The 27,317-nt window shown below is 36.0% G+C and overlaps 1 protein-coding gene across 1 annotated transcript in view; it reads left to right on the forward strand.

Moving 5' to 3' along the window:
- Positions 1-27,317, forward strand: part of LOC145266944 (uncharacterized protein C2orf42-like) — a 45,456-nt gene that overhangs the window by 12,023 nt on the left and 6,116 nt on the right. The window contains exons 3-8 of the mRNA XM_080122761.1: positions 72-204; positions 7,328-7,489; positions 11,527-11,664; positions 17,199-17,300; positions 23,673-23,881; positions 25,879-26,038. Coding sequence (XP_079978887.1) covers positions 72-204; positions 7,328-7,489; positions 11,527-11,664; positions 17,199-17,300; positions 23,673-23,881; positions 25,879-26,038 — 904 coding nt within the window. The remainder of the gene's footprint in view (positions 1-71; positions 205-7,327; positions 7,490-11,526; positions 11,665-17,198; positions 17,301-23,672; positions 23,882-25,878; positions 26,039-27,317) is intronic.

Consider the following 27,317-nt stretch of genomic DNA (forward strand, 5'->3'; position numbering starts at 1 on the left):
CAGGATTATATATAGGATTATATATAGGAGTTAATCCAGAGCATAATCTTCTCTTTTTATATTCTTCACAGAATAACAAAGTTGGTGTTGCCAAAGAAGACAGCCCGAAAAGATGCGTCCATTTTTACGCATGCATCTGCGCATTTGCGAGCGATGAAAAACTTGCTGAAGAATTTGCCTATTATATTAACATAAACTCTTCAGGTGAGTAAATTGCAACAGACACCCATCCCCTCCCAGGAAATGAACAATTTTACGTTGTTATAAACATGCACAGTATTGCATGTTCAGTGGGATGCACAGTTGCAGTGCATGCAGACATGCAGGCCTGTAATGGGGGAAAATATCTGCCTTGGGTTTTGACCACCCAGAATTTAATTTCTCCATTTGGAAAAGTGACTGCATCTTTAAGGCAGAATCATGCATAACGACGAATAAGTGTATGGTGGCGAGAAAAAGATAAAGACAGGATGGACATTTAACTGATTGATATTCAATCATTTATTGCAGAAATAAGTTGGGAGAAAAGTAAACGATTTGTCAGTTCAATGGCAGAGAGTCTAGGCATGGAAGTAGTAATAGTATTGATTCTTGTTCAAGAAATAGTGGTGTTAATGGTGGCTGTGCTTGGTTTTGATATTAAAACTTGAAGGAAAAGGTTTGCCAGTTCAATGACAGAGATTTAATTAAAAGAAGTTATCCCAACTGACATGGTGTGGCAGAAGCGATAATAGTAAATATTAATGAAATAATAGCGTTAATAGTATCCGTACTTGCTGCTTTGTTTGAAAAAGATGGAGACAATGTAATTGCTGTGTAGAAATTGTTGTGTGCATTATCGGAAACCCTTGGCCCAGTGATCAGGGTCAAATTAGTAGTTTTCTTTTGAGAGCCGTGGTTTTGACTGACTATGGTTCATTTAGCAATGTTACTGCTCCTGCGAATCTCTCTGCTGGGTAAGCTTGTGCAGTGCTTTTTATTACAAAATTTGGTAGGTATTTGGCTCCCACGGCGACTGTATTCTGATTGGTTGAAGTCAGGACACAACAACCAATCAAACTGTAGGTTTTCAACCAATCAGAATTGATTATTTTTGCCGAAATCGTTCTTTTTGCCCCTGCTGCTAATTTTGTTGCTGCCCTTGCTGCTAATTTTGTTGACGCTGCTAATGTTATTTTGATAATTTCGAAAGGGCCCCATTTGTTCATGGCATATTTTTATATTTTGTGCAAATAAATATTTCAATTTTGTCAGGTTAGGATAAAACTTGATGAAATGAGATCTTAGCAATGCCTCATTTTATAAAAATGTAAATTTCTGAATGAAATGTTTGGAATGTATTTTTTTTTTTTTTTTTTTTTTCATAACATTTCAGGTTAAAGTATCGGTAACCTTAAGTGGGAGGAGTTTAAAATCTATCCTTTGAAAAAATGTTTCTTTTTAAAGATTTTCAAATCATCTCAAATTTTTGATCAGGAGTGTGTGTGTGTATATATATATATATTTCTTAAATCAGCCCAGTCTTGACAGTTGTGTTTTAAATTCTTCCATTTCTAGTTTCTACGCACATCTTATCTTTCTTTTAATAATATTATTTGAACTCATTCCCTTTTTCCTTGTACCCATTTGTGAATTATTCCACAGATTTCTGTCTTTTCGATTACTTTGGACCATCTTTCAATTACACGATTCCCTTGGATTTTACTTGTATAAATGGAAATTTAACCAACTTTTTTTGGATTTTACCGTTATTGGATATTTTACCCGTCACCAGACCATCCATTAACGTTAAATCACCTTTTTATTCACCCTATTCCCTCTGCTTCACTATTTTTACCAAGTAAGATCAATGACTTACTTGTAGTTTCATTAAATACTTTTGCAAGCAAAATCCGATCCTGCATTTTGCTAAATCCTACTCTCTGATGAGAAGGAAAGAATTTCTTCGAAACTCTGCAGATTAAGGACTATCCACTTATTTTGTGCTTCCTTTTTAAAACCTTGATTCCAGTAAAGCAACTGGCCCTGATGGTATTCCAATTATAGTACTCAAAAAACTTCAACCTGAATTAGCGCCCATACTTACAAAACTGTTTAAACGTTGTCTTAAGGAGAATAGTTTCCCATCTCCCTGGAAAATCTCATCAGTATGCCCTGTATTTAAGAATTCAGGTGATCGCTCATCCCCCTCTCAGTACAGGCCAATAAGTCTCCTGTGCGTCATGAGTAAGTTGCTAGAATCTGTATTAAATACAGAAGTAATCAAACATCTCAACAAAAATAACCTTCTTAGTGACACTCAATATGGTTTCCGTTCTGCTAGATCTACAGCAGATGTCCTTACAGTTATATCGCATAGGATTAGCAAATCTCTCGACGGTGGCAATCTTTCTAGGGCAATTGCTCTTGACATATCTAAAGCCTTTGATAGGGTATGGCATAAAGGTTTACTTCATAAGATCGCTAGCTATGGTATAGCTGGAAAAGTCTTCTCAATTATTAAATCATTTCTTTCTGATAGATTCATAAGAGTAGTAGTTGAGGGGCAAAAATCAGAAGCTCACAATATTAATGCCGGTGTCCCTCAGGGATCCATCCTGGGCCCAACTCTTTTCCTGATCTACATTAATGATCTTCCAAATCATATCCTTACATCATTTGTAGACATTTATGCTGACGACACTACCATTTATGGTACCACATCTAAGACAGTAAACGAGCAAGTTCTCTCCAATTCTCTCTCCTCTGATCTTGAGCACGTAGTACAATGGGGAAAGGAGTGGCTGGTTACTTTTAATGCATCTAAAACCAAGCTTCTCTCTTTACATCATCAACATTCTAATCCACATTTGTCATCAATTGAAATGAATGGCTCTCGTCTTCAGGAGGCCTCAAGTTTTGACAAGCTTCTGGGCTTGACCATTACTCCTGATCTTAAATGGAACACGTATATCAAATCTGTTGCCAAGGCCGCTGGAAAAATGGTGGGATCTTTCTATCGATCCAGTAGATATCTCACTGCTGATGCTATTCTCTATCTATATAAGAGCCAGGTACGTCCAAGGATGGAATACTGTTGCCACATCTGGGCAGGAGCTGCTAGAAAGAACTTGTCCTGCCTTGATAGAGTTCAAAATAGACTTCGTAGCCTCGTAGGAGATGTCCTTTTCTCCTCCTTGCAACCTCTATCTCACAGAAGAGATGTTGCGAGTTTGTCTCTGATGTATCGTTATTTTCATGGAAAGTGTTCAACTGAGCTTCAATCTATGGTCCCCCCTCGCCAAACTTTCACAAGAAACACTCGTCTAGCTGTAAACACTATCAATAATTTCCCCCACTCTTTATCTGTGCCTAAACCTAAACGTAGATTCCATGAACAAAGCTTCTTTCTTAGAACTGCACGCCTGTGGAATTGTCTTCCGTTTTCCTGCTTTCCGGCTGACTACAATATGGTTTTGTTCAAGTCTAAAGTAAATAAGTTCTTGATGAGCCGTTCCATATAAGTTATTAAATTTACCAAATTTTCATTACTAATGATTACTATATTGACCAACTTCTACTGTACACTCTTTAACCCTTATCCTTGAGTGGCCTCTGGGCCTTGATAATGTGGTGATGCCTTTGTAAAAAAAAAAAAAAAAAAAAAAAAAAAACTCTTTTTCAAAGTGTTTTTTAACATGTTTTATTAACTACTTGTTCTTATATATATATATATATATATATATATATATGTGTGTGTGTGTGAAAGGAGTTGTGTTTGAAGGCTATTACAATGCTTTTGGGAAACACTGTAGACATGAGTCAGTATATAATAGATTATTGACAATATTAAAGGAATTTCAATAATTTTCAATTATAATATATTTATTTATCAACATGTGTCGTACTGGATAGTAGGTGTTGATACCCCAAAACTTTCGAGAATAAAATCTCTTCATAAGAGGAGAAAAATAAATGTGTGCAACTGTTCGGGCGAGAGTTTTCTTTGTCCATTTTATTTTATTTATTTACTTTTTTTGTATCGGTGACCGGAAGTTAGGTCTGAGAGACAGTCACTGTTAAATCAATTTCCAGGATATGAATTGTAATGAGTATTAAGTATTACTAAGAATTATTATTATTATTTTTTTTTTTTAATATGTGAATGATTAGTTATAACTCTATACTTATGTTGTATTCTTGGTATCATAAAAGGGTATCGTTGTATGATCGTCTAAATGTTGCTGTCTGTTTGTGATATATTAATATCTAATTGTCTATATGCAGTTGTGTATGTGTGTGTGTGGTACATGTAATTTGAACATACCTTATCTTCACGCGTCGTTGATCTTGTCCACCTGGAATTCATCTTGTGTCTTGGAGGGGAGGCTGGAAACCTGTTTTGGACGAATATTCATTCACTCCAAGACGATGATTGGTTTTATATAGTTTTTATTCACCTTCCACGTGTCAATCGCAGAAGAATGGAAAGTGAATGTCTTTGCTTGCGTGGTTCTTCTAAAGTCTTATTTTCACGCACGTCAGCACCCCCCTCTCCCTCAGTGAAGGGGAGGGGACGACCTGTTAAGCCGTCTCTTCTTATCTACGTCCAAACCCAAACTCACTGACTCCAGCTCGCCTGATCACGTGACTCACACGCAGATCCGACCAGCTGGCCCTCACTTCTGGTAAAACGTTTCTACAATATAATTCACCATATTTCTTTCTTATGTTCGACCTATTTCCTAACACATGTACCTTAACCCTTTATGACCTGAATAATGAGGTAGATGATTAAAAAAATATTTATTGCCAATTTTAGATGGCGGCATACTGGATGTAAGCAATAGACAGTTGCAGTCTGGAGGTATCTGGCATCTACCCAGATACTGAACTAATATGTAAAAGGCGTTCTTGAATCAATTCCCACTTTGCAATTCTGAATTTTTAGATGAGATGTGAATGTTTCGTATTATTTTAATTGATCAGCGGAGAATGTGGGCTCTATCTACCGTGCTAGAAAACTACTTACGCCTGAAAGTATCCTGTACCTCTATAAAGCCACCATTCGCCCGTATATGGAGCACTATTGTCACATTTGGGCTGGTGCATCTGCTACTTGTCTCTCACTGCTGGACAGGGTTCAAAAGAGAGTCGCCAACCTGATAGGTCCTGACCTGTCATCTAGGCTTCAGTCTTTGTCCCATTGACGAACTGTTGCATCCCTCTGCCTGTTCTACAAGTACTTTAATGGTGAATGCTCTGACGAACTACAGCCACTTGTACCCCCTCGACGTGAATACCCCTGACAAACTCGACAAGCAGCTAAATTCCACCCCTTCACAGTAAAGATCCCTAGGTGTAAGAAAGCCTTTTACTCCAATAGTTTTTTACCCAGAACTGCTAGACTTTGGAACTCCCTTCCGGGATTATACTTCCCCAACTGTACTGATATGCAGAAGTTCAAGTGTAATGTGAACAGACATCTTGCTACTCATCTCCCTTCATAATACCCCTGCAACTTATATCTCCGATAGTAGCCCCCCTACTTCAAAGAGACACTGTGCCTTGTTTGGGGTGAAAATTGAATAAAAAAAAAATAAATAAAATAATTTTCATCTTGGGAGTTATTAGCAAAACGTTTCAGTCGCTGTACCCTGCGATGTTTTTCAGGTGTTGAATACTTTTTCCTTTACTAAGGAAAAGAGGGGTTAGCTCTGCATTGCAAGAATTTGAACTGGATACAGAAGAAAGATGGCGGATCAGAAAACTTAAAGAGGCGGCACATATGGTAAAAAGTAACAATATCATTAGCTGTCCCAGCATAGAATTTAATCACATTTGGAACCCCCCTAATTACAAATTCACAGGAAAAAAAGAAGAAATAACAAAATATATGCCCAGCCTAAGGGAGGTAATTTCACAAAAAAAACCTTCTCCCCTTAGAGTTGTCTCTCTTGCATTGTGTGAGTTTAAAAAAAAAGAAAAAGTTCACATGGGTATCGATCCTCTGTTTCGTAAAACACTTTTTTTTCATTAATATTAACAATTAGCACAGATATCCCGAAAAATTGAATCATAGGAAAACCCTAAAAAATATCTTAGTGAACCCTGAAGATTGAACTTTCTTTATGATCTACAAATCCACCCTCAAACCTACGGTTTGAATTCATGCAATGCAGAGCTAAACCCCTCTTTTCCTTTTAGAGAAAAGGAAATGTATTCAACACCCGAAGAAGGTCGCAGGATACATCAACCGAAACGTTGTACTAATAACACCCAAGCTGAGAATAATTGTCTGATTAATCAAAATAATACAAACAATTGTGTTGTTTATTTATTTACGACTAAGCAAATTAGTTTGACCAGGTCGTAAAGGGTTAATGTCTGCTGTATCTTTGCAGAATTTATATCCGTCTTGAAAAATGAGAATGGTCTAAGGGAGGTAACTACGTGTTTGGTTGATTGGTTCCCTTGCTTAAGTGTATACGTGTATGTATATATATATGTATGTGTATATATGTATGTATATATATATATATATATATATTATTTGGGGTGGAGAGGGCTCCCGTAAGCCGTGGTGAAGGCAACCTTTCTAGGAGAAGCAAATCTCTGATTTAAAAAACCATAAAACGGAAGACCATTACCCGCATTAAGCTGGTCTGCAGTTTAATTTGTTGCTGGCTATCTTGCTCTTGCTTGTTGCTGGATCTCAACATTTTGAACCGAGAGAGAGACTTAGCTGTCGTACAAAGCTAAGACTCTATAACATCATATTTGTATAGATACTCCCTCAGGCATTTGGGCTCATGGATTTTAAATGTCTGAGGGAGTGGCACTCGTCTGACAAGACGTTGCAATCATCATCATATATATATATATATACACACACACACACACATATATATATACACACACACACACACACTATCACACATACATGCATATACATACTCATATATGCACACGTATGCATAGAACAAGAAAATGAAGTGTAGCATCTGAAGAACAGATACTACACTTTGAGATATTACATCTTTTATTCAGGCTAAAAAATTCAACATGAACAAAAAACTTAGGCACAAGGCCAACTCAAATGGGGGAAAAATGGGGGTCATTGGTCATCCTTGTCACTTCAGAACTAAACAAAAGTTTCTCTTAGCTAGTATCTTCTTTCACCATAATACCGCATTCACCCTTTCATACTGAGGAGGACGTCCAACTTAGCACCCCATTGTTTTAGGCCCAAAGGCCAAGAAGTCTGCTAAAGTTAGTCATCCAGACCATCTGTAAAAGCCAAAATGCTTGTATCTAAATTTTTTTGTTGTTGTTGTTCTTTTACCAGCTCCGACGCCGGTTTCCGAACATAACTTAATCACAGTCTACGAAGAAACAACGGAAGAAAGTGTAGCTCCAGCGGAGACGACGGAAGTTGAGGTGGTTGTGTCTGGTGAAGATCTTCTGGTGCCAACGTCTGTCAAAAAGAAACGAAAAGATGATACGCGGTGTAAGTGTTTTTTTAACTTTTGTTGGCCTCCAAACAAGGCATAGTGCCACTGAAGCATATGTAAATATCATCCAAACACTACCGTGCTTGATGATATTGTTAAGTGACAGTTTTAGTCATTTAGAACTGCTTAAAGCTTCACCGCTCACTCATTTTTCAACCAAATTTCAAACAATCGTTACAGTTTATAGATCGCCTTCTCAGCTATATTGTGAAAAAAAAGTTCAATTTTCGTTCAGTAAAACAAAAGTTATGATTAATTTTCTGGTGTTCAAAATCGTAAAAATATGTAAGGAGGTGAGCGACGCTTTTTATGACAGGTTTCCATAGCAACCTTGTTGCTTCAGCGAATAATGTTGCTACTGATTCACCGCTCTCGCGAAAAGAGAAGTAACAAGTGAAACAGAGAGAATGAAAGCAGACGAGTGCTGAACATTGTTTTACATATGCGTATGCAATGTTTATTGGAGGCAAAAATAAACAAATATTTTACTTGCTTGAAATTTATGATGTAAATATATTTCAGAGTCAAACTCCATCTTGTTTGTTTCTTTTTTCCTCTTCTTTCCTGCCATGTTGGAGAAAAAATAAAGTTTCGTAATGTGTTGTAATTTGGCTTTCAAGCGCACTTGATGCGTATTTTATTTTATTCAAAGTAAATCAACGCTTCTATAACAGAACTCACACCCCTGACGTTAATCTTGTATCGCCAACGCACTGTTCCTGACATTTCAAAATATAACCGCTGAGACACAACGCACAAATCTTTATTACTGACTTCTCTTTCTCCAACTTTACAACATGACAAGAAAGAAGATGAAAAAAAAAACCCAAAATACTGAGGATGGAGTTTGACTCCGAGATATATTAAAATTATAAATTTCAAACGAGTAAAATATTTGTTTATTTTCGTAAAATTGCGTTGTAATTTGGCTTTCAAGCGTACTTGATGCGTATTTTATATTTATGTATATTTTATCTATTATTTATAATTAACTAGCGGGGGTGCCTGGCGTTGCCCAGATGTTTGGAGGTGTGTGTTGAGAAAAAAAAAAAAATGGTAGTAGGCAGGCAGGCTTGAACCCGTGACGTGACGCGAAGGCGGAAAAGAAAGTGAAAGAAAACCTGACATCTTACTGCTATGCCATGACGCGAGCAGAAGTATAAAGCGTTCAAATTTAGCCATGTCAACTATAACGCCATAGCATCTAAGAATCACACTCTCAACTCTGGCTGTAGGCCAGTTAAGCTTTTAGCTTTCTGCCGTTTTTGTTTCTCCACAATGTTGGGGAAAACCAGCTCTACCACCTAAAAAAAAAGGAAATCTGGCAGTGTCCAAATGAATAACAATTGTCTGATATGAAGGGTTTCCCCCATATTGATCAAAGCTAAATGCCTTCTAGATGTCCCGGCCATGAAAGCAAGGCAGTTGGATTTGCTTTGGTTAGTTTTGCTTTATTTATACGAAAAAGACAAACAAACACTGAAAACCAGGAATTTTTTTTTTTTTAAAAAGTTGATCAAAATAAAGATAGAGACGACCTCTGTTCGTTAATCTGAGATATTATAACCTAGGAAGTATAAGGAAACGTCTCCAAAATAGTAACCAACACGAGAACCCCCACCAAAAAAGCCTTTTGTGGACATACAATAATGCTTGCAGCCGTTTTGCATTTTATATATATAGACTAGCCTGGGTGCCTGGCGTTGCCTGGTGTTTGGAGGTGCGTGTTGAGCAAAAAAAAAAAAAAAATGGCAGTAGGCAGGCAGGCTCAAACCTGTACTGCGAGGAGGAAAAATCGAGAAAAAAAAGTTACGTCTTTGCTGTTGCGTCCTTTGCCAAACCAGAAGTGGCGGAGGTTTAAATTTAGGCTAGTCAATCGAAAAGAGGGGATGACTTTCTAAAATATCAGCGAAAAAAGCCACCCCTCCCTGTAGAAAAGTGCCAAGTTGAGGGTGAAGGAATTGTTTTTAGCCAATTTTCGATATTTGTCATCCAAAGCGTCGAACTTCAAAACGATACCGATCTCATGCAAATTTGTTGTCTCTCTCAAAAGTTTTAGGCAGACATACAAACATATATACATGCACACATTTAAACAGATAGGTGAGATTTATATTATAAACTAGTGGGGGTACCCGGTGTTGCCTGGGTGTTTGTAGGTGTGTGTGTGGTGTTAAATAAAAAAGAAACCGGGGGGGGGTAAAAGTTGGTAGGATCGAACCGAAGCCCTGAGGCGAAGTCTGAAAATAAAATCGGCCAGCCAGAATGAGTTAGTGAAAGATGTTTGAATTTATTTAAGTAAGAACCAAATTGACAGGTGCGTGCCCGGAAGTTGTCGAGCGTTATGACGATGACGACGTCAATGACCAGGTTTGTTTGTTATAAGCGAAGTAAAAAAAGAAAACAACGGTGTAATTAAGTGGGGGGGGGGTAATCAAAACATCGAAAAAAAAAACTAACGTAAGGCAAACGAATGATGAAAACAGAAAAACAAACACGTGAAAAATGGCTTGAATAAGCCTGTTTCGATATTAAAATTTAAAAAGTTGGTGGGTACCCGGGTGTTTTTGGGTGTGTGGTCGGGGGGTGGATAAGCGAAGTAAATAAAAAAAACAGACATTACGTGAAAAATGGCTTAAATAACACTGGTTCAATATTTAAATTTAAAAAATCGAAAAAAAAGACATTTCACACCACGATTCGAACCCAAAACGTTTACATACGCGCTAATCAACTGACCTAACGCGACGTACATGGAAGTTGTTCAGTTTTCAACAATTTAAAGTAAATCAGGTCATGACGTCATCTGGTGCATGCGTAGAACCACTCGTCGTCACGAGAAGACCGTTTTTGTTGATCCCCCCTGTAGAAAATTGTTGATTTCAGGGTGAAAAAATGAACGTTTTTGGCCAATTTTTCGATATTTTTCAAGCGAAGGATGGGCTTCGATATGATACCGAGGTTGTGAATTTTCATCGTGTCTGTCAAAAGTTTTTAGCAGACACACAAACATACACACATATAAACATACATACATTTTCGCTTATATATATATATATATATAGACTAGCAGGGAGTACCCGGCGTTGCCTGGGTGTTTGGAGGTAAGTCAAAACTCCGGTGGGGTAAAATAAAAAAAAAAAGTTTTGGTAGGTGAGTATGCAGATCGAACAGGTGCACATTTTAATGACTTAAGGAGGTCAACTTTGACTGCAGGGTTTTTCATTTACTGCGAGAACGCTTTTTTTAGGTGCACGTTTTAATGAGGTCAACTTTGACTGCGGGGTTTTTATTTTATTTTCTCAAGATGTGTGTTGGGGGAGGGGACCAGCTCCTCTTGTCCAATTTGAATAGCAATTGTTTGATATAAACAAAATATTTCCACATTGGTCAAAGCTGATTGCTTTTGGACATTTCCGGCTATCGCGACCGGAAAAATACCGCCAGAATTAGTGTCGCTTTTATTATAGAAAAAGACTAATCCACATGCGGCGAGTGACAAATGTTGAATATTTATCTTTCCGAAGTCGAGCAAATCAAATAGACAGGCGAGCTCCATTGTTAACTCGGAGATATTATGATTTATATGTGATATAAAAAGTTTTAAGAAGTTGTGAACCAACTAACCGCTTCTATGAAAAAATCCTTTTGTAGACATACAGAAAAAGCGAACACTCATGCACACATACATACATTTTCGTTTTTATATTTATAGATGGTTCCCATATTGATCTATACTAGATCTGCTTTGTAATTGATTGTTTGCACTGCTTCTTTGAGGCCTCTTACTCTTGTCCGATTTTCTCTCTCTATAATACTTACTTCATCCCACAAGGTGAGATGGTTTCCTTTTTCGAGTTCGACAGCAAGATCTCTGATTTTGACAACATACACCTGAAGAAGTTTGGAGGTTACATCGACTGAGATGTTTCTTTTTTTGACTTTGTTTCTTTTTTTGACTTTGTTTCTTTTTCTGACTTTGTTTCTTTTTCTGACTTTGTTTCTTTTTTTGACTTTGTTTCTTTTTCTGCAGTGCAAGCCAGCAGTGCGCTCTTGACATTACAAGAAGGAGGAGGGGTAACTGCCACCCAAAAAAAGCCAAGTCCCGTGAAACCAACAGCTCAACCAATACAGACGCCAGTTAAGACTAATACTCCGCCCAAAAAATCAGGTAAGAACTACAGATGCTCTTTGGTTGCACATTCTAGCGATGACATTTTTCCTCATCTCTCATCACACTGGCACTCAATGAGAGAGCCGCCATAAAAACATTTTGGCACTTCTACACTACTAGGATGAAATATTGTAGTCAATAAATGAAGTTTTTAGATAAAAAAACAATGATCTCTACTAATTTTTTTGTCAATTTCCAAATTATGCAGTCGAAATTACCTGAATATTACTGAATTATTATAAAAAACAATTTTAATCATGTTAACAGGTGAAAAATTTCGACTATCTTGTTTGAATTGAAACGGAAAATTACCTCTCTTTTGAACTCTCCTGTGTCTTACAATCATTTTCATCGAATTCTATTTTTATTTTTTTCTTTAATAAATAATTTTTTACCTTATCGATTTTCATAATTTTTTGATATGATCATCTTAAAAATACGAGGAATACATAGATACTATTGTTTTCATGTGAAATTCAGTTTTACGATTTCCAAAATTTCATCCTAATAGTGTAGAAGTGCCGACATTTTTCCTAAGGCTTTGGCGTATTCTGCTGCTGCTGTTGTTAAGCAAGTCACACTTCTGCATACGACTTACAAAGATTGTTTCTTAGAATCGTCTGATCTACATGAAAAAAAAAACTGTCGACACTGTTATTTAGTAGACTTTTCAAATACTCGTACTAATAAAGCGCCACCTAGTGTTGAATATGTTAGCAGAAGGGGGAGACAATTTCCATTTAAACATAGGAAAACAGACGAGTTGCCGCAAGAATTACATACATAAGCTTTGCTAACTGAGTTCTTTATTTCCGTTAGTGAAAAGGGAACCGATCGCTATACTTTCCTCTGAACATGTCAATTGAACTTGAATATTAAGTTGAATACTTATTTTTATTAGTATACAAGCGAGGATACCCGGCATTGCCTGGGTGTTTGTAGGTGTGTGTGGTGTTAAATAAAAAAGAACCCGGGGGGGGGGGGGATCGAACCGAAGCCCTGAGGCGAAAGTTTTTAGCAGACACACAAACATACACACATACATACATACACACATTTTCGCTTTATATATATAGATTATTTTTAATGGAGAGTAGACAACGCATTGTGGATGTATTATCGGCAGCTCTGGTAACTCATACTTCTCCTAATTTGTCCCTCAGTCTTCATTTAGAATGAGCAATTTTTCTGACAAAGGAAGAAGAAAAAACTGTATTCTAGGGGTCGGCAGTATTTTTGCATGAGCTGCCGCCTGAGATGTAGGGAATTTTCTGTTTCATTGTCTATCCATGTAGCCATTCCATTAATAAGGGTGTTGGAAGTAAACATTTTAACTGGGCTGACGTTATCTGCCTGATAGTCATGGACCTGAACCTTGGATTAATCATTAAGGGGGTTGTCCTATCAGCAAGTGCAAAACATTTGACTCTATGAACTGAGGTATGCTATTTGAAATATATATGAACTAATGTACCCTATTTGAAATATATATGAACTGAGGTATACTATTTTAAATATATATGAACTGAGGTATACTATTTGAAATATATATGAACCGAGGTATACTATTTGAAATATATATGAACCGAGGTATACTATTTGAAATCTATATGAACCGAGGTATACTATTTGAAATATATATGAACCGAGGTATACTATTTGAAATCTATATGAACCGAGGTATACTATTTGAAATATATATGAACTAATGTACCCTATTTGAAATATATATGAACTGAGGTATACTATTTTAAATATATATGAACTGAGGTATACTATTTGAAATCTATATGAACCGAGGTATACTATTTGAAATCTATATGAACCGAGGTATACTATTTGAAATATATATGAACCGAGGTATACTATTTGAAATATATATGAACCGAGGTATACTATTTGAAATATATATGAACCGAGGTATACTATTTGAAATATATATGAACCGAGGTATACTATTTGAAATATATATGAACCGAGGTATACTATTTGAAATATATATGAACCGAGGTATACTATTTGAAATATATATGAACCGAGGTATACTATTTGAAATATATATGAACCGAGGTATACTATTTGAAATATATATGAACCGAGGTATACTATTTGAAATATATATGAACCGAGGTATACTATTTGAAATATATATGAACCGAGGTATACTATTTGAAATATATATGAACCGAGGTATACTATTTGAAATATATATGAACCGAGGTATACTATTTGAAATATATATGAACCGAGGTATACTATTTGAAATATATATGAACCGAGGTATACTATTTGAAATATATATGAACCGAGGTATACTATTTGAAATCTATATGAACCGAGGTATACTATTTGAAATATATATGAACCGAGGTATACTATTTGAAATATATATGAACCGAGGTATACTATTTGAAATATATATGAACCGAGGTATACTATTTGAAATATATATGAACCGAGGTATACTATTTGAAATATATATGAACCGAGGTATACTATTTGAAATATATATGAACCGAGGTACACTATTTTAAATATATATGAACCGAGGTATACTATGGGAGGGATAATACATGCAGATGGATTTCCACTCAAGTTGTTGAACATCATCGAATCATATTATTGCTAGATACACACAAAAATTTGCTGTTATGGCCATAAATCAGAGCTCTTTGTATTCTTTCGTCCATGCTGTTTAACTCTTTATAACTTGAATTATGGTGTAGATGATTTAAAAATATTTGTTAATTTTAGTTGGTTTAAAGGATAATAATACTAAGATTTTAAGACTTTTTTCATGATAACAATCTTTCATTATGAAGTTCAATAGTTAAACTACCACTGGAAGTTTTTGTATTATTTCCTAAACTTACCTTGATTATTATTCATAATGCTTGAAAAAAGTCTTTTCATGACAACAATGAAATCCTCCACTCTTTTAGGCAAATGGCGGCATAGTGCATGTAAGCAATAACAGTTGCAATATGGAGGTATCTGGCATCTAATACTGAACTAATACGTACAAGGCGTGTTTGAATCAATTCCCACTTTATTTATGCCATTATATTCATTTATTTACGACTGAACGAATTAGTTCAACCAGATCATAAAGGGTATAATATTTTCCAGTTAAATTCAAGTTTTACAATATCTTTTTTTCTTCTTTTAAATTGTTAGGTGAAAGCACAGAATAGTTACATAAACACCCTCCCCTCCCATGTTAAGAACAGATTTCTAAATAACATTATTTGATTATTTCCATAGTGTTTAAAAAAAGTTTGTTTATGACAACAAACAAAATCCTACACTCTCTTAGACAGATGGCAGCATACCGAATGTAAACAATGGACAGTTGCAATCTGGAGGTATAGGGCATCTATCATCTGAACTAATACGTATAACGCGTGTTTGAATCAATTCCCACTTTATTTATGCCGTTATATTAATTTATTTATGACTGAATAAATTAGTTCAACCAGGTCATAAAGGGTTAACTATGCCATTGATTGGATCACACACAAGTTTCCTGATGTCTCTGTTGGCCGCAACTTTGCTCTGACTGACAAGAATGACTATGCTGACAACATAGCTATTCTTGGAGAAAACATTGCAACATCCAATCAGCCATAAATGGAATACACTACTTTGTTTCCAAGATTCGTATAATGATAGATGCTACAAAAGCAGAAATCTTCTTCGCAAAATTCCTACCATCCAAGAAAAGCATGATTCTTCTGAGCGGGGGAAACCCTAGAAGAGGTTAATCGCTTCAAATACCTGTTTGTCGTCACAAGTTAGGGGTACGATGATATTGATGTCCGAATGCGTGCGGATAGATTTCCATTCAAGTTGCGGAACTTCATCAAAGCATATTATTGCTCTATACTACAATGGGCAGAAATCAGAATCAGGGTTCCGTTCCGGGCCTATCTCTCTTCTTGATCTTTATCAATGATCTCCGAGATCATATTCTTAGATCATTCGTAGACATGCAGACAACACTACCATCTATGGCAACACTTCTAAGGTTGGCATTTATCAAGGTCTTTCTCTTTTGATCTTGAGCACGTAGTGCAATAGGGTACACGCTTTCAGTCGCTTACAACTCTGTCTCTCGTTTCATCCCGAGATCACAAAAAACACGAAAATCAGGATTTATCAAGTGCTTGTTTGGATGATCATTCTCTATGACTGCAAGACCTGGCTGAGAGCTGCCGATCTCAAAAGGTTGGTAGTGTTTGACCTATATTGCCTCAAGAGCCTTGAAAGAAAAGTATAGACCTGTGTTTTGTCCCAAGAGAGGTAAATCTGCTAGAATGATTGTGGTAAAGTAGGCAGATTATGTGAAAGGATCTCCCTCCCCTTCTCTCAAGTGTTAGAAAGCAGGGAAGAAAGAGAAATGTAACAAAAGAAATAGGAAATAGGGTTGGTGAAACGACAGTAGAAAGGAAGTTGTTCACCAGAGTAGGCAAAAGATTTTGATATGGGATTGGTGATCAGGATGCGGTACTGACGATAAGAAAAGGACCGAACAATGGATGTAGATATTAGTGATGGGACGATTTCAATAGTTTTCCTGATTACAATTACCGATTCCGATTCTTATAAATCTCTAATTATGTAACTATAGTGTTCTTATTTTTTCCCTAATTATCTTTAAAAAAAAAAGCATAAAATATGTAAATATTTTATCAAATATCACTTGTAGAGGATGATCTATAGATTTTAATTTTAGTATTAGTTTAAAGTCAATAAATATTTTATCATTACTAGCAGTAGTGGAAGAATTTGTTTTAAAAAAAATCAATAAAAAAATAGCAATCAAAGGAATCGTTTTAGGCATCGGAAAATAGGTACAAATCTTTGCGATTCCAATAACGAATCTGATACCCCAAAAAAGTTATAATTTTTCTGATTTCCGATTCTGATTAATTGGGAATCAGAAAAATTAGAACTTTTTTCTGATTAATCGTCCACACACTAGTAGATATATTTAGATTTGGTTTGCGGGTAGTTTGGAGAGTGGCTATGAGTTTGCAACAGTAGGAACAGTTTATGGACAGTCTTGAGTTTTACAATAGTTGTAAAGTGGACACAGAGGAAGGCAGATTGTGGAAAATGAACTGAACAACAGACTGATGAAACAACACTGCCTCTACACTAGATGTATATATTTTTTTCCTGTAGGATGCGGCTGGGCAACTAGTTTTTTTTTTTTCTTTAATTCAATTAAGACAGCTGGGATATTCAAGATGGAGATATTCATCTTGTATAAATTTATTGGGAACGGCCATTTGAGGGTATGTTGTTGACGTGTTGATTTTTTTTTTTTTTTTTCCAATATTTTCCCCAAAAATCGTCTGCTCCTTTGTCGTTTTTTTTAAAACATTGATTGACTGATCTCCATCTTATGTCAGGTTACAGTCAAACCTAACATGACATCATGGTCCGAGCAAAGGTGAGCGGATTGTTAGTTACATCTAGATCTAATTCTGCACAAGTACCGAAAAGTAATTTCTGTTGTGTTTCAGCTACAGTACAAATCGATGAAAGCAGTGTCGCAGTGACATTCCACCAATGGCTTGGTAGTGTCACCGAAAGAATCAATCAAACGATGCATTACCAGTTTGATGGTAAGTTTGTTTTTTTTTCTGTTTTTTTTTTCTGTTTTTTTTTTTTTTTGTGTGTGTGAAGGGGGAGAGAATGGGCATGGTTATGATTGCAGTGTTCAACTTGTTTTTTTTAGCCAGCTTTTTCCAACAAGTTCACCACATCCTTAATACTGGCTAATCCGGCACGACAATCCAAGGCTGCTTCCGCTTCAGGGTGTAATCAGCCATGCTATCCTTGCTTTTTAAACTCCCCCACCTCTCGGAGAAGTTGCTGTAATTTTTTTTTTTCCCTAATTTAAAGTTTAATGTTTCTGTCAAACTCTAGAATCTGAACGGAATTTCGAGTGGAATCAAAGCCTTTAACCTGTCGAATAAAAATTCACGGCTTAAATATTCTTAGCAAATTCTCACTTAATATCAGATTATCCTGGCCAAATCACCGCTAAAAATAATCATCTGCATCTATAAAACTTACACATCGAATTGGAAAGTAAATGAGAAAAAGAAAAAAAAAAGAAAGAAAACTCTGTCTTGCATTATGTCTTGTTTTTTCTTTGTTAAACCTCATGGTTAATTTGAATTAAATTTTGATCACTCTAGAAAGACACGGCAATATGCCAGTCGGCCAAAAAAAAAAAAAAAAAAAAAAAAAAAGACGCCGAACCATTATGTCAAACAGACATGAGTATTAATTTATTTATTTATATTTATTTATTTGTCTCTACTTTTCCTGTCTTGCAAAACTTTTAAGATGAGATTCGTCACCCCCCCCCTCCGTGACTACTATTCGATCAGGCAAAACACTGCTCACTCATGCTATATTCAAGTAAACTAACGATAAAAAGCAAAAATGCTGGGAATTATTTTTTCTATTACAGTAGATGAAGTTAGGATTTTATTTAAGTAATATAGTTAATATATACTATTACTATAAGCTTGCTTATATTGAAAATGCTTGCTTCCTGGCTAACCAATCAAACCATCTAATATAGTTAGTCTTACTTTCAATTATATTCGAAATATAATACACAGTGACATTAGCAAAGAAAAGTCACCTATGAAAATAAGAACCTCCCAAATTAAAACCTTGAATAATTATCTAAACTCAAATGTAAATCAATATTAAGCCGACTTCACAAATTGATAAAAGGTACTTATTGAATTTTAATTATAAGGTGAAGCTCGAATGATTCAAACTCGAGATATATAACGCTAAAACATCCCCACATTAATATGGGAGGGGAGATTATCTTCAAAAAGCGTCCTGAATTGATAATTGAGCACCGGACTTTACTAAGTAGATATTAATAAGTCCCTTGTACCTATCCCCCCCCCTTTTTTTTTTTTTTTTAATTTTTAATAGGGAGTAGATAATTCAGTGGATGTGTTATTGGCAGCTCCAGTAACTCTCGCTTCTCTTTTTTTGTCCTTCAGTCCTCATTCAAATGAGTGATTTTTCTGACAAAGAGTGAAGAAAAAGCTGTTATCCAGGTTGGTAGTACTTGGTGAACAGTAGTCTGAGATGTCGGAAATTTTTCTGTCTCTATATCTATCCTTGTGGCCATGTCACTAGTAAAGGTGCTGGAGGTAAACGTTTCGTCTGGGCTGACGTTATCCGCCTGATAGTCAGGGACCCGAACCTTGGATTAACCACTAAAGAGGCTGTCCTATCAGCAGGTGCAAAGTACTGGGGCTGCTGTATTGCCATTTGGTGAATGGATTCTGGACCATGCAATAGTGTCTGGTGGGGGCCTCTTGATGCCATACTAGTGGGTAATTGTTACAGCTTTACCTTATCATGGGCTACATAAAACAAAAAAATTCCTGTCCTTTTCTCTCTTACTTTCCCTCTCTATCCTGCTCTAACCAAGTATGCCGACCTGTTTCACAAATCCCAAAACCTCAACATGAAATATCTCCAGAAAAAAAACTCGAATAAACCTAGAACCCCATCTTCCAACGTAGACCCCTACTACCATGTCTCCTTCTCCAACATCAGGGGTCTATGTTCTAACCTTCCAGAGGTTGAAATCCAATTACAGGAGACGAAACTGGACATATTCTTTCTAAGCGAAACTGGAATAGGGCTGACCACTTCCCTAGACGAGTTCATAATTAACGGATACTTTAACTTAACAGCTAAATCTGACCCCCAAGATCGCCATGGGCATGGAATATGTGCCTACATTAAAGATGGCTTCCCGTGTGGCAGGGATATCTCTAGAGAAGATCCTAATTTACCCTATATGTGCTTCCGGGTTGCACTTGCTTACACCACTGCATTTATATTTGCCCTCTATCGGCCCCATAACAGCGGAGTTACTATCTTTAAGAGTATATCTGAGAAAATAGACCAGATCCTGTCTGCACATCCCTCGGCTAACATCCACATCTGTGGTGATTTCAACGTCCATAACGTGGAATGGTTGACCCACTCAAATAAGACAGACGATGAGGGGAGGTTTTGTCATGATTTTGCCATTGCTTATGACCTCACTCAGATTATTCGCGAGCCCACCCGTGTGCCTGATACTACAGGTCAATATGCAAGCCTCCTAGACCTTTTTCTCTCAACTTCCCCTGAGCTATGTTCATGTTCCGTTCATTCTCCTCTAGGATCCTCCGACCACTCCGTCGTATCAGTTAAGATAAAAATGAAATGTAATAAGTCCCCAGATATACCCCTCCATCGTACTGTATACCGATACTCCATGGCTGACTGGGATAGCTTCCGTACATTCATATCTGATCTACCTCTGCATTCCATGTTTAAAAAGGATATGTCCTTCCTCTATAATATCAGATCTGACCGAATTGTTAATTGTAGGCATAGACTGATTCATACCATCTAAAAAATTCCAACAAAAACCTAACAGCCAGCCATTGTTCTCCCCAGAATGTGCTGCTGCTATCGCGCACAGAAATCACTTTTTCATAAGCTACCAACGTAATAGACGCACTGAGACTAAAGCTGCTTTCAGGACTGCCAGCAACCACTGTAAAAGAGTAATAAAAAATGCAAGAGAGCTATATGCCCAGTCTGTTAAATCCAAAATAGCTGATCAGCGGCTTGGTTCCCACCAGTTTTGGCAAATAACAAATAGGATCCTGAACAGAAGTGTGCGTTCTATCCCAACCATTATCAATGGACCAGAAGTCATCTCGTCAGCATCAGACAAGGCCAAACTATTTGCAAAGAACTTTGCAGCTAATTCTACCCTATGCGACGAAGGCCATCAACTCCCCATATTTCCTTCTATAACACAGAACACGCTAGGTAACATATACAAATATCTGTGCATGAGGTCGGCAAGCTAATCAAGAACCTTGATTCCAGTAAAGCAACTGGCCCTGACGGCATTCCAATCATTGTGCATATATATTATATATTATATTATAGTGTTAAAAAAGCTTCAACCAGAACTTGCTCCCATACTTACGAAACTCTTTAAGCATTGCCTTAAGGAGAAGTGCTTTCCAACACCCTGGAAAACATCATCAGTATGCCCTGTATTTAAGAATTCAGGTGATAAGTCATCTCTCTCTCAGTACAGACCAATAAGTCTCCTGTGTGTTATGAGTAAGTTGCTGGAATCCATATTAAATAGAGAAATAGTCAATCACCTCAGCAGAAATAACCATCATAGTGACTCGCAATATGGTTTCCGTTCTGCTAGATCTGCCGCAGATGTGCTGATGGTTATATCTCACAGGATTAGTGAATCTTTTGACAAAGGCTTCCTTTCTAGGGCAATTGCTCTTGACATATCAAAGGCCTTCGACAAGGTATGGCATAAGGGCCTACTTCACAAGATTTCCAGCTACGGTATAACTGGAAATGTTTTCTCTATCATTAAATCATTTCTCTCTGATAGGCTCATAAGAGTAGTGGTCGATGGACAAAAATCAGAGGCCTGCAGTATTAATGCTGGAGTCTCTCAAGGGTCAATCCTGGGCCCAGCTCTCTTCCTGATCTAGATCAATGCTCTCCCTAAACACATAGTTAAATCCTTCGTTGACATCTATGCAACACATCAAAGGCTGTAAATGACAAAGTTCTCTCTGATTCTCTCTCCTCTGATCTCGAGCGCATGGTTCAGTGGAGGAAGACGTGGCTGGTTATCTTTAATGCATCTAAAACCAAGCTTCTATCTTTACATCCTCAATGCTTTGATCCCCATCTGGCATCAATTGAAATGGATGGCTCTTGTCTAGGAGAAGCCCCATGTTTTGACAAGCTTCTGGGCTTGACCTTTACTCCTGATCTGAAGTGGAACACGTACATCAAGTCTGTTGCCAAGGTCACTGGAAAGATGGTGGGATCCTTCTACTGCTCCAGAAGATATCTCACTTCTGATGCAATTCTCTATCTATATAAAAGCCAAGTATGTCCAAGGATGGAGTACTGCTGCCACATCTGGGCAGGAGCTGCTAAAAACAGCCTATCCTGCCTTGACAGAGTACAAAATAGACTTCGTGGCTTAGTGGGGGGTGCCCTTTTCTCTTCCCTGCAACCTCTCTCCCACAGAAGAGAGTTGCGAGCCTATCTTTATTTTATCGTTATTTCCATGGCAGGTGCTCGTCTGAACTCCAATTTCTGGTCCCCCCTTCGCCAATCTTTTACGAAAAACACCCGTTTAGCTGAATCCACTGTCAAAAATTTTCTTCACTCTTTATCTGTACCTAAATCAAAATATAGATTCCATGAACAAAGTTTCTTTCTTAGAACTGCACGCCTGTGGAACTCTGTTCTGTCTGCCTGCTTCCCACCTGACTACAACCTGGATGTCTTCAAGTCCAACGTAAACAAATTCCTAATGAACCGCCCCCTTAAGTAGACATTTCACTAAGTCTCCACACTAACGTACTGTACTTGCAATAACCCTTATTCCTGAGTGGCTACCGGGCCTTGATAAGTTGTGACCACCGTGTAAAAAAAAAAAAAAAAAAAATCACATCCTCACATGTGAAATAATACTGTGATTAAATTTTACCCATTTAAAGTTTGTGTAACGTTTCTAGTGTAAACAAACGTAAAAACTTAGCATATCGGAAACTCGAAAAGAAAAGGAAACGGATGTTTTATCTTATGAGTCTCTATTAATATTTTAGTAAAAACGAATTACTATATCGTTATCTATCTTACGAAAAAAATAAAATATAGTTATGAAGATTTTATGAGTGCCTTTCACTGTGAATAAAAAAAAAAGAAATAACGAAATTAGAAGTCCTAAGTAATGTGCAATTGTATGTTACGGTAACCCACACTGAGGATTGAACCTTCAGGAGAATATCACTTTTTACGATTGATTTTTCCAAGTACTCTAACCACTGTGTCACGGGTCCTTATGGATAATTTTTGTATGAATTTTAGGAGATTTAAACCTAGTTTCTAGTTGTTAATATCGCTATTTATTACTAATTATTACTATATATTAACGTATTTATACATACATATATATATATACATACATATATATATATATATATATATATATATATATATATAGTTAGAAATTTATAAAATACATATGGCGATTAAGCTACACTGAATATTCCGCGTTTCATCCACTCTAGGACTCTTCAGGCTTATGCGCGAATTCTGTGGTTGTTTAAACAACCACAGAATTTGTGCATAAGCCTGATAGAAGTCTTGAGTAATTTTTAATTGCATTTTAGTGTTGGTATGATTAATCAGAATCAGGAATCGGAAAAATTGGAACATTTGGGCGTATCGGGATTGGAAAAAACTGTGCATATTTTCCGATGCTACAACAATTCTTTTAATTGACTTATTTTATTTGAATATGTTCAAAGCAAAATCTTTCTTTGCTAGTAATAATTAAAAAATAATAAATATTTATTGGTTTTTAACTAATAGTAAAACTAACATCGATGGATGCTTCATACAAGTGTATTTTTTTCGTCTAGGAAAATATTTCCACATTTAACATGGGTTTTTACGGTAATCAGGGAAAAATAACAACTCTATATTTAAATACTTAGAGATTTATAAAGAATCGGAATCAGAATTGGTAATTGTATCAGAATCAGAAATTTAGTACGGAATTGGTAATTATATCGGTATCGGGAAAAATATTGGAATCATCCCATCACTATTGCATTCTTAGTGTCGCCCCTACCAAGGATTGAACCCTCAACCTCCGGAAAACTGTCACTGAGAACTGATTATCACTTAACATTTTTATCCGTTGTGCCACAGCTAACACACAAGAATGATGATCAAGATGAGAATAGTAGTCTGAATAATCCAAATAAGCAATCTTTATTTACAAAATTCTGAGACAATATTTATTCTTAAAAACAAATACTTTATACAATAGACACAATGCTTGAAGCAAACTACACAACTCTTGTATTTAATGCTTTCAGGTAATCCAGAGCCGTTGGTATTCCACGCGCCACAGGTGTTTTTTGACTGCTTGCAACAGAGAATTTCCTCGGGGAGTCGGAAGAAACGCTTACCAAATTACATAACGGGTTTTGTCCGGAAGGATGCTCTCCCCTTGGGGATGTTCACGAAATACACATGGCACATCACGAACATCTTACAAGTGAAACATATATTTGATACGACGGAGGTAAGTGCGGAAGAATTTCTTAAATTTGTTTTTTGATTTTAAGATATCATTGGCAAGTTTGGTACTGAAATTACATAAGACAAAATATATTTCAATTTACGTTAAATAAATATTTATAAATTAATAAAATATATATTTTTGTGGAAATACACTTTATTTCCTCATAATATATACCAATCCTTATTTAATAAGCTCAATGTAATTACAGAGCAATATAATGAATGAATGACAAAAGTCTATATTCCAAAGTTCATGATGTTGACCATCTTGCAATTTATTCCTTTAATTCAGTTGACATTTACAATTCTTGACAGTATAGCAATGGTCAATCCATCAAAAGGAAACAATGTTATTTCTTCTGATGAGTTAAGGGCATAATAGATTCACTGATTGATATATAATAATTAAGTGATTGATTTTGTGCTACAAAACAGATGTCAAGAATTGCAAATGTCAACTGAATTGAAGGAATAAATTGTAAGATGGTGAACATTATGAACTTTGGATTATAGACTTTTATCATTCATTTATTATATATATTTATATATATCAAGTTAAAGGTATTCAGATATTAACATTTTTATTTTTTAAAATATGTCTTCAATTCTCAAATATGAGGACCAGGCTTCTTCAGTGGAACATAAACTTTATTATGTCAACTGAGGAAGGCTTGTTGGTCCTGACCGACCACTTGTCTGAAACATTAGCATGTTCAGTGTAGCAACTATATAATATTTGTCTATATAAAAAAAATAATAAATATATATATATATATATATTATCATCTTGAGTGTTATTCTCACAACATGTTGGTTGATGTAACCTCCAACCTTCATCAACCTCTGGAATCTGCACAGAATTTTGAATGGAACTCTTTATTTAATTCACTGGGGTAGTGTGCTTTCATTCTGTCAGTCACGACTGCGTAAAAGTACTAATTAGGTTGCAATTATATTTTGAGTATTGCCCGCATTGAGGAATGACAAAAGTTTTTAGCGGACATACAAACACACAAGCATTTACTCTTTATATAATAAACTAACACAGGTACCTGGCGTTGCCCGGGGTGTGGAGAGATGGTGTAGTAAGAAACCCTGGAGGTGGGAATAAAAACCACAGTAAGCAGCCCGGGTGTGGAGAGAGGTGTTTTAAAAAAAAAAAAAAAAAAAAAGTGGTAATAGGCAAGGAGGGTTGAACCTATAACGCGCAGGAGTGAAAAAAAACCCTAACGTCTTAGCTGATGCGTAAATGGCGAAACCGGAAGTCGCAAGCGTTGGAGTAAAGGTTAGTCGATTGAAAGGAGATGATGACTTGCAAAAATGTTGACGAAAAAGTGAACCCTCGTTGTAGAAAAGTCCCAGATTTTTTTTTATTTCTTTCTTTTCATTGTTTATATGTAATGACAACAACAATATTATCCCTCCCCTCCTTCCCTCTATTTTTCTCTTCTCAACAACAAATTAAGGCATGTTAAATGGCTGCTGCTGATTCTCTGTGTTTTTTTTTTACAAAGGAATCACCACTTATCAGTCAATGGGACAATATCGTAGTAATCGTTAGTAGTGGAAATTTGGTAAATTGGATTAAGGGGAACAGCTCATCCAGAACTTGTTTATGTTGGACTTGAAGATGACCATATTGTAGTGAGCTTGTTTGTGCAATTTCGGCACGTCATTCGAGCAACCTGGGATTCTTGGGTCAAGATTAACAAGGAGAAATTGATTTTAATTTAGATAGACTATCATGCTGTTTTTTTTTTTTTTTTTTAATATTTTTCCAAGTTTACAAAAAAAAAAAAGAGAGAAATTACACACGCATATCTTCTATGTATCTAGTACATAAAACTGTTTTGTGGGATTCTTGACTAAAATATCTATTTAATCCGATTTATCTGTTTCTCTTGTTGATTGGTGGTGCATGTTGTTAAGAACAAAAAATGTCTGTTTATAAATTGGTTAATATAATATTCATGTTTTTTTTTTTAATTTTGATTCCAGATGCCGCTTCAGCTAACTCGTAACTTTGTTGAGAACCGAGACGGTACATATGACCTTTATGAGATCCCTAAAGTCCAAGTTGAGAATATAGATGACACGTACAAGGGCAAGAATCAAACCCCAATCAGGCCGTTTGAGTTGAAGACCTTTCTCCGAGTTGGTAAGCTATTCTGATACAGTAGCTGTAAAGGAGACGTGTTAACCCTTTATTGGCAGAATTTTTTTTTTATGCAATAAATTAATATTTTAATCATAAAACTTACACGTGACGGAAGTTTGTGTGCAACTGATGCACGAGCATTCACTTGTTGAACCATGCCTAGACCTGTACTTTGAAGTCCAATTGGACTGGCAAGCAATAAGAGTAAGAAATATTATTTTTTGAAAAGCGATTTGAAAGTACAATTTGGTGGTAAAGGGTTAAATACTTGTACAAAAAAATTCATTCACTTGTCGAACCATGCATAGACCTGTACTTTGAAGACTAGTTTGACTGACTAGTCATAAGATTAAGAAATATTTCCTATACAGATGTTTTTTTGAAATATGACTTGAAAGTACAATTTGGCGGTAAAGGATTAAAAGAGTCAAGGAACTCTTCGGGCGGAAAAAAATGGACGCGAGAAAAATAAAAATTGCCTCAGTGTTAATAACATACTTTTTGAGAAGGGGAAAAAATCAATGGGAGAAAAATAAAAATTGCCTCAGTGTTAATAACATACATTTTTAGGGGGAAAAAAAATCAAAATTGCCTCAGTGTTAATAACATACTTTTTCAGAGGGGGAAAAAATGAATGTGAAAAAAATAAAAATTGCCTCCTTGTTAATAACATACTTTTTGAGAAAGGGGAAAAATCAATGGGAGAAAAATAAAAATTGCCTCAGTGTTAATAACATACATTTTTAGGGGGAAAAAAATCAAAATTGCCTCAGTGTTAATAACATACTTTTTGAGAAGGGAAAAAAATCAATGTGAAAAAAATAAAAATTGCCTCAGTGTTAAGAACATACTTTTTGAGAAGGGAAAAAAATGAATGTGAAAAAAATAAAAATTGCCTCCTTGTTAATAAGATACTTTTTGAGAGGGAAAAAATCAATGGGGAAAAAAATAAAAATTGCCTCCTTGTTAATAACATACTTGTTTAGAAGGGAAAAAAACAATGGGAGAAAAATAAAAATTGCCTCAGTGTTAATAACATACTTTTTGAGAGGGAAACAAAATCAATGGGAGAAAAATAAAAATTGCCTCAGTGTTAATAACATACTTTTTGAGAGGGGAAAAAAATCAATGGGAGAAAAATAAAAATTGCCACAGTGTAAATAGCATACTTTTTGAGAGGGAAAAAAAAGATAAAAAATAAAAATTGCCTCAGTGTTAAGAACATACTTTTTGAGAGGGGAAAAATGAATGGAAAAAAAAAAAAAATTGCCTCAGTGTT

The sequence above is a fragment of the Euprymna scolopes genome, chromosome 42 (genome assembly GCF_053919585.1).
Source record: "Euprymna scolopes isolate OS-2025 chromosome 42, ASM5391958v1, whole genome shotgun sequence".
NCBI classification, from domain to species: Eukaryota; Metazoa; Mollusca; class Cephalopoda; order Sepiida; family Sepiolidae; genus Euprymna; species Euprymna scolopes.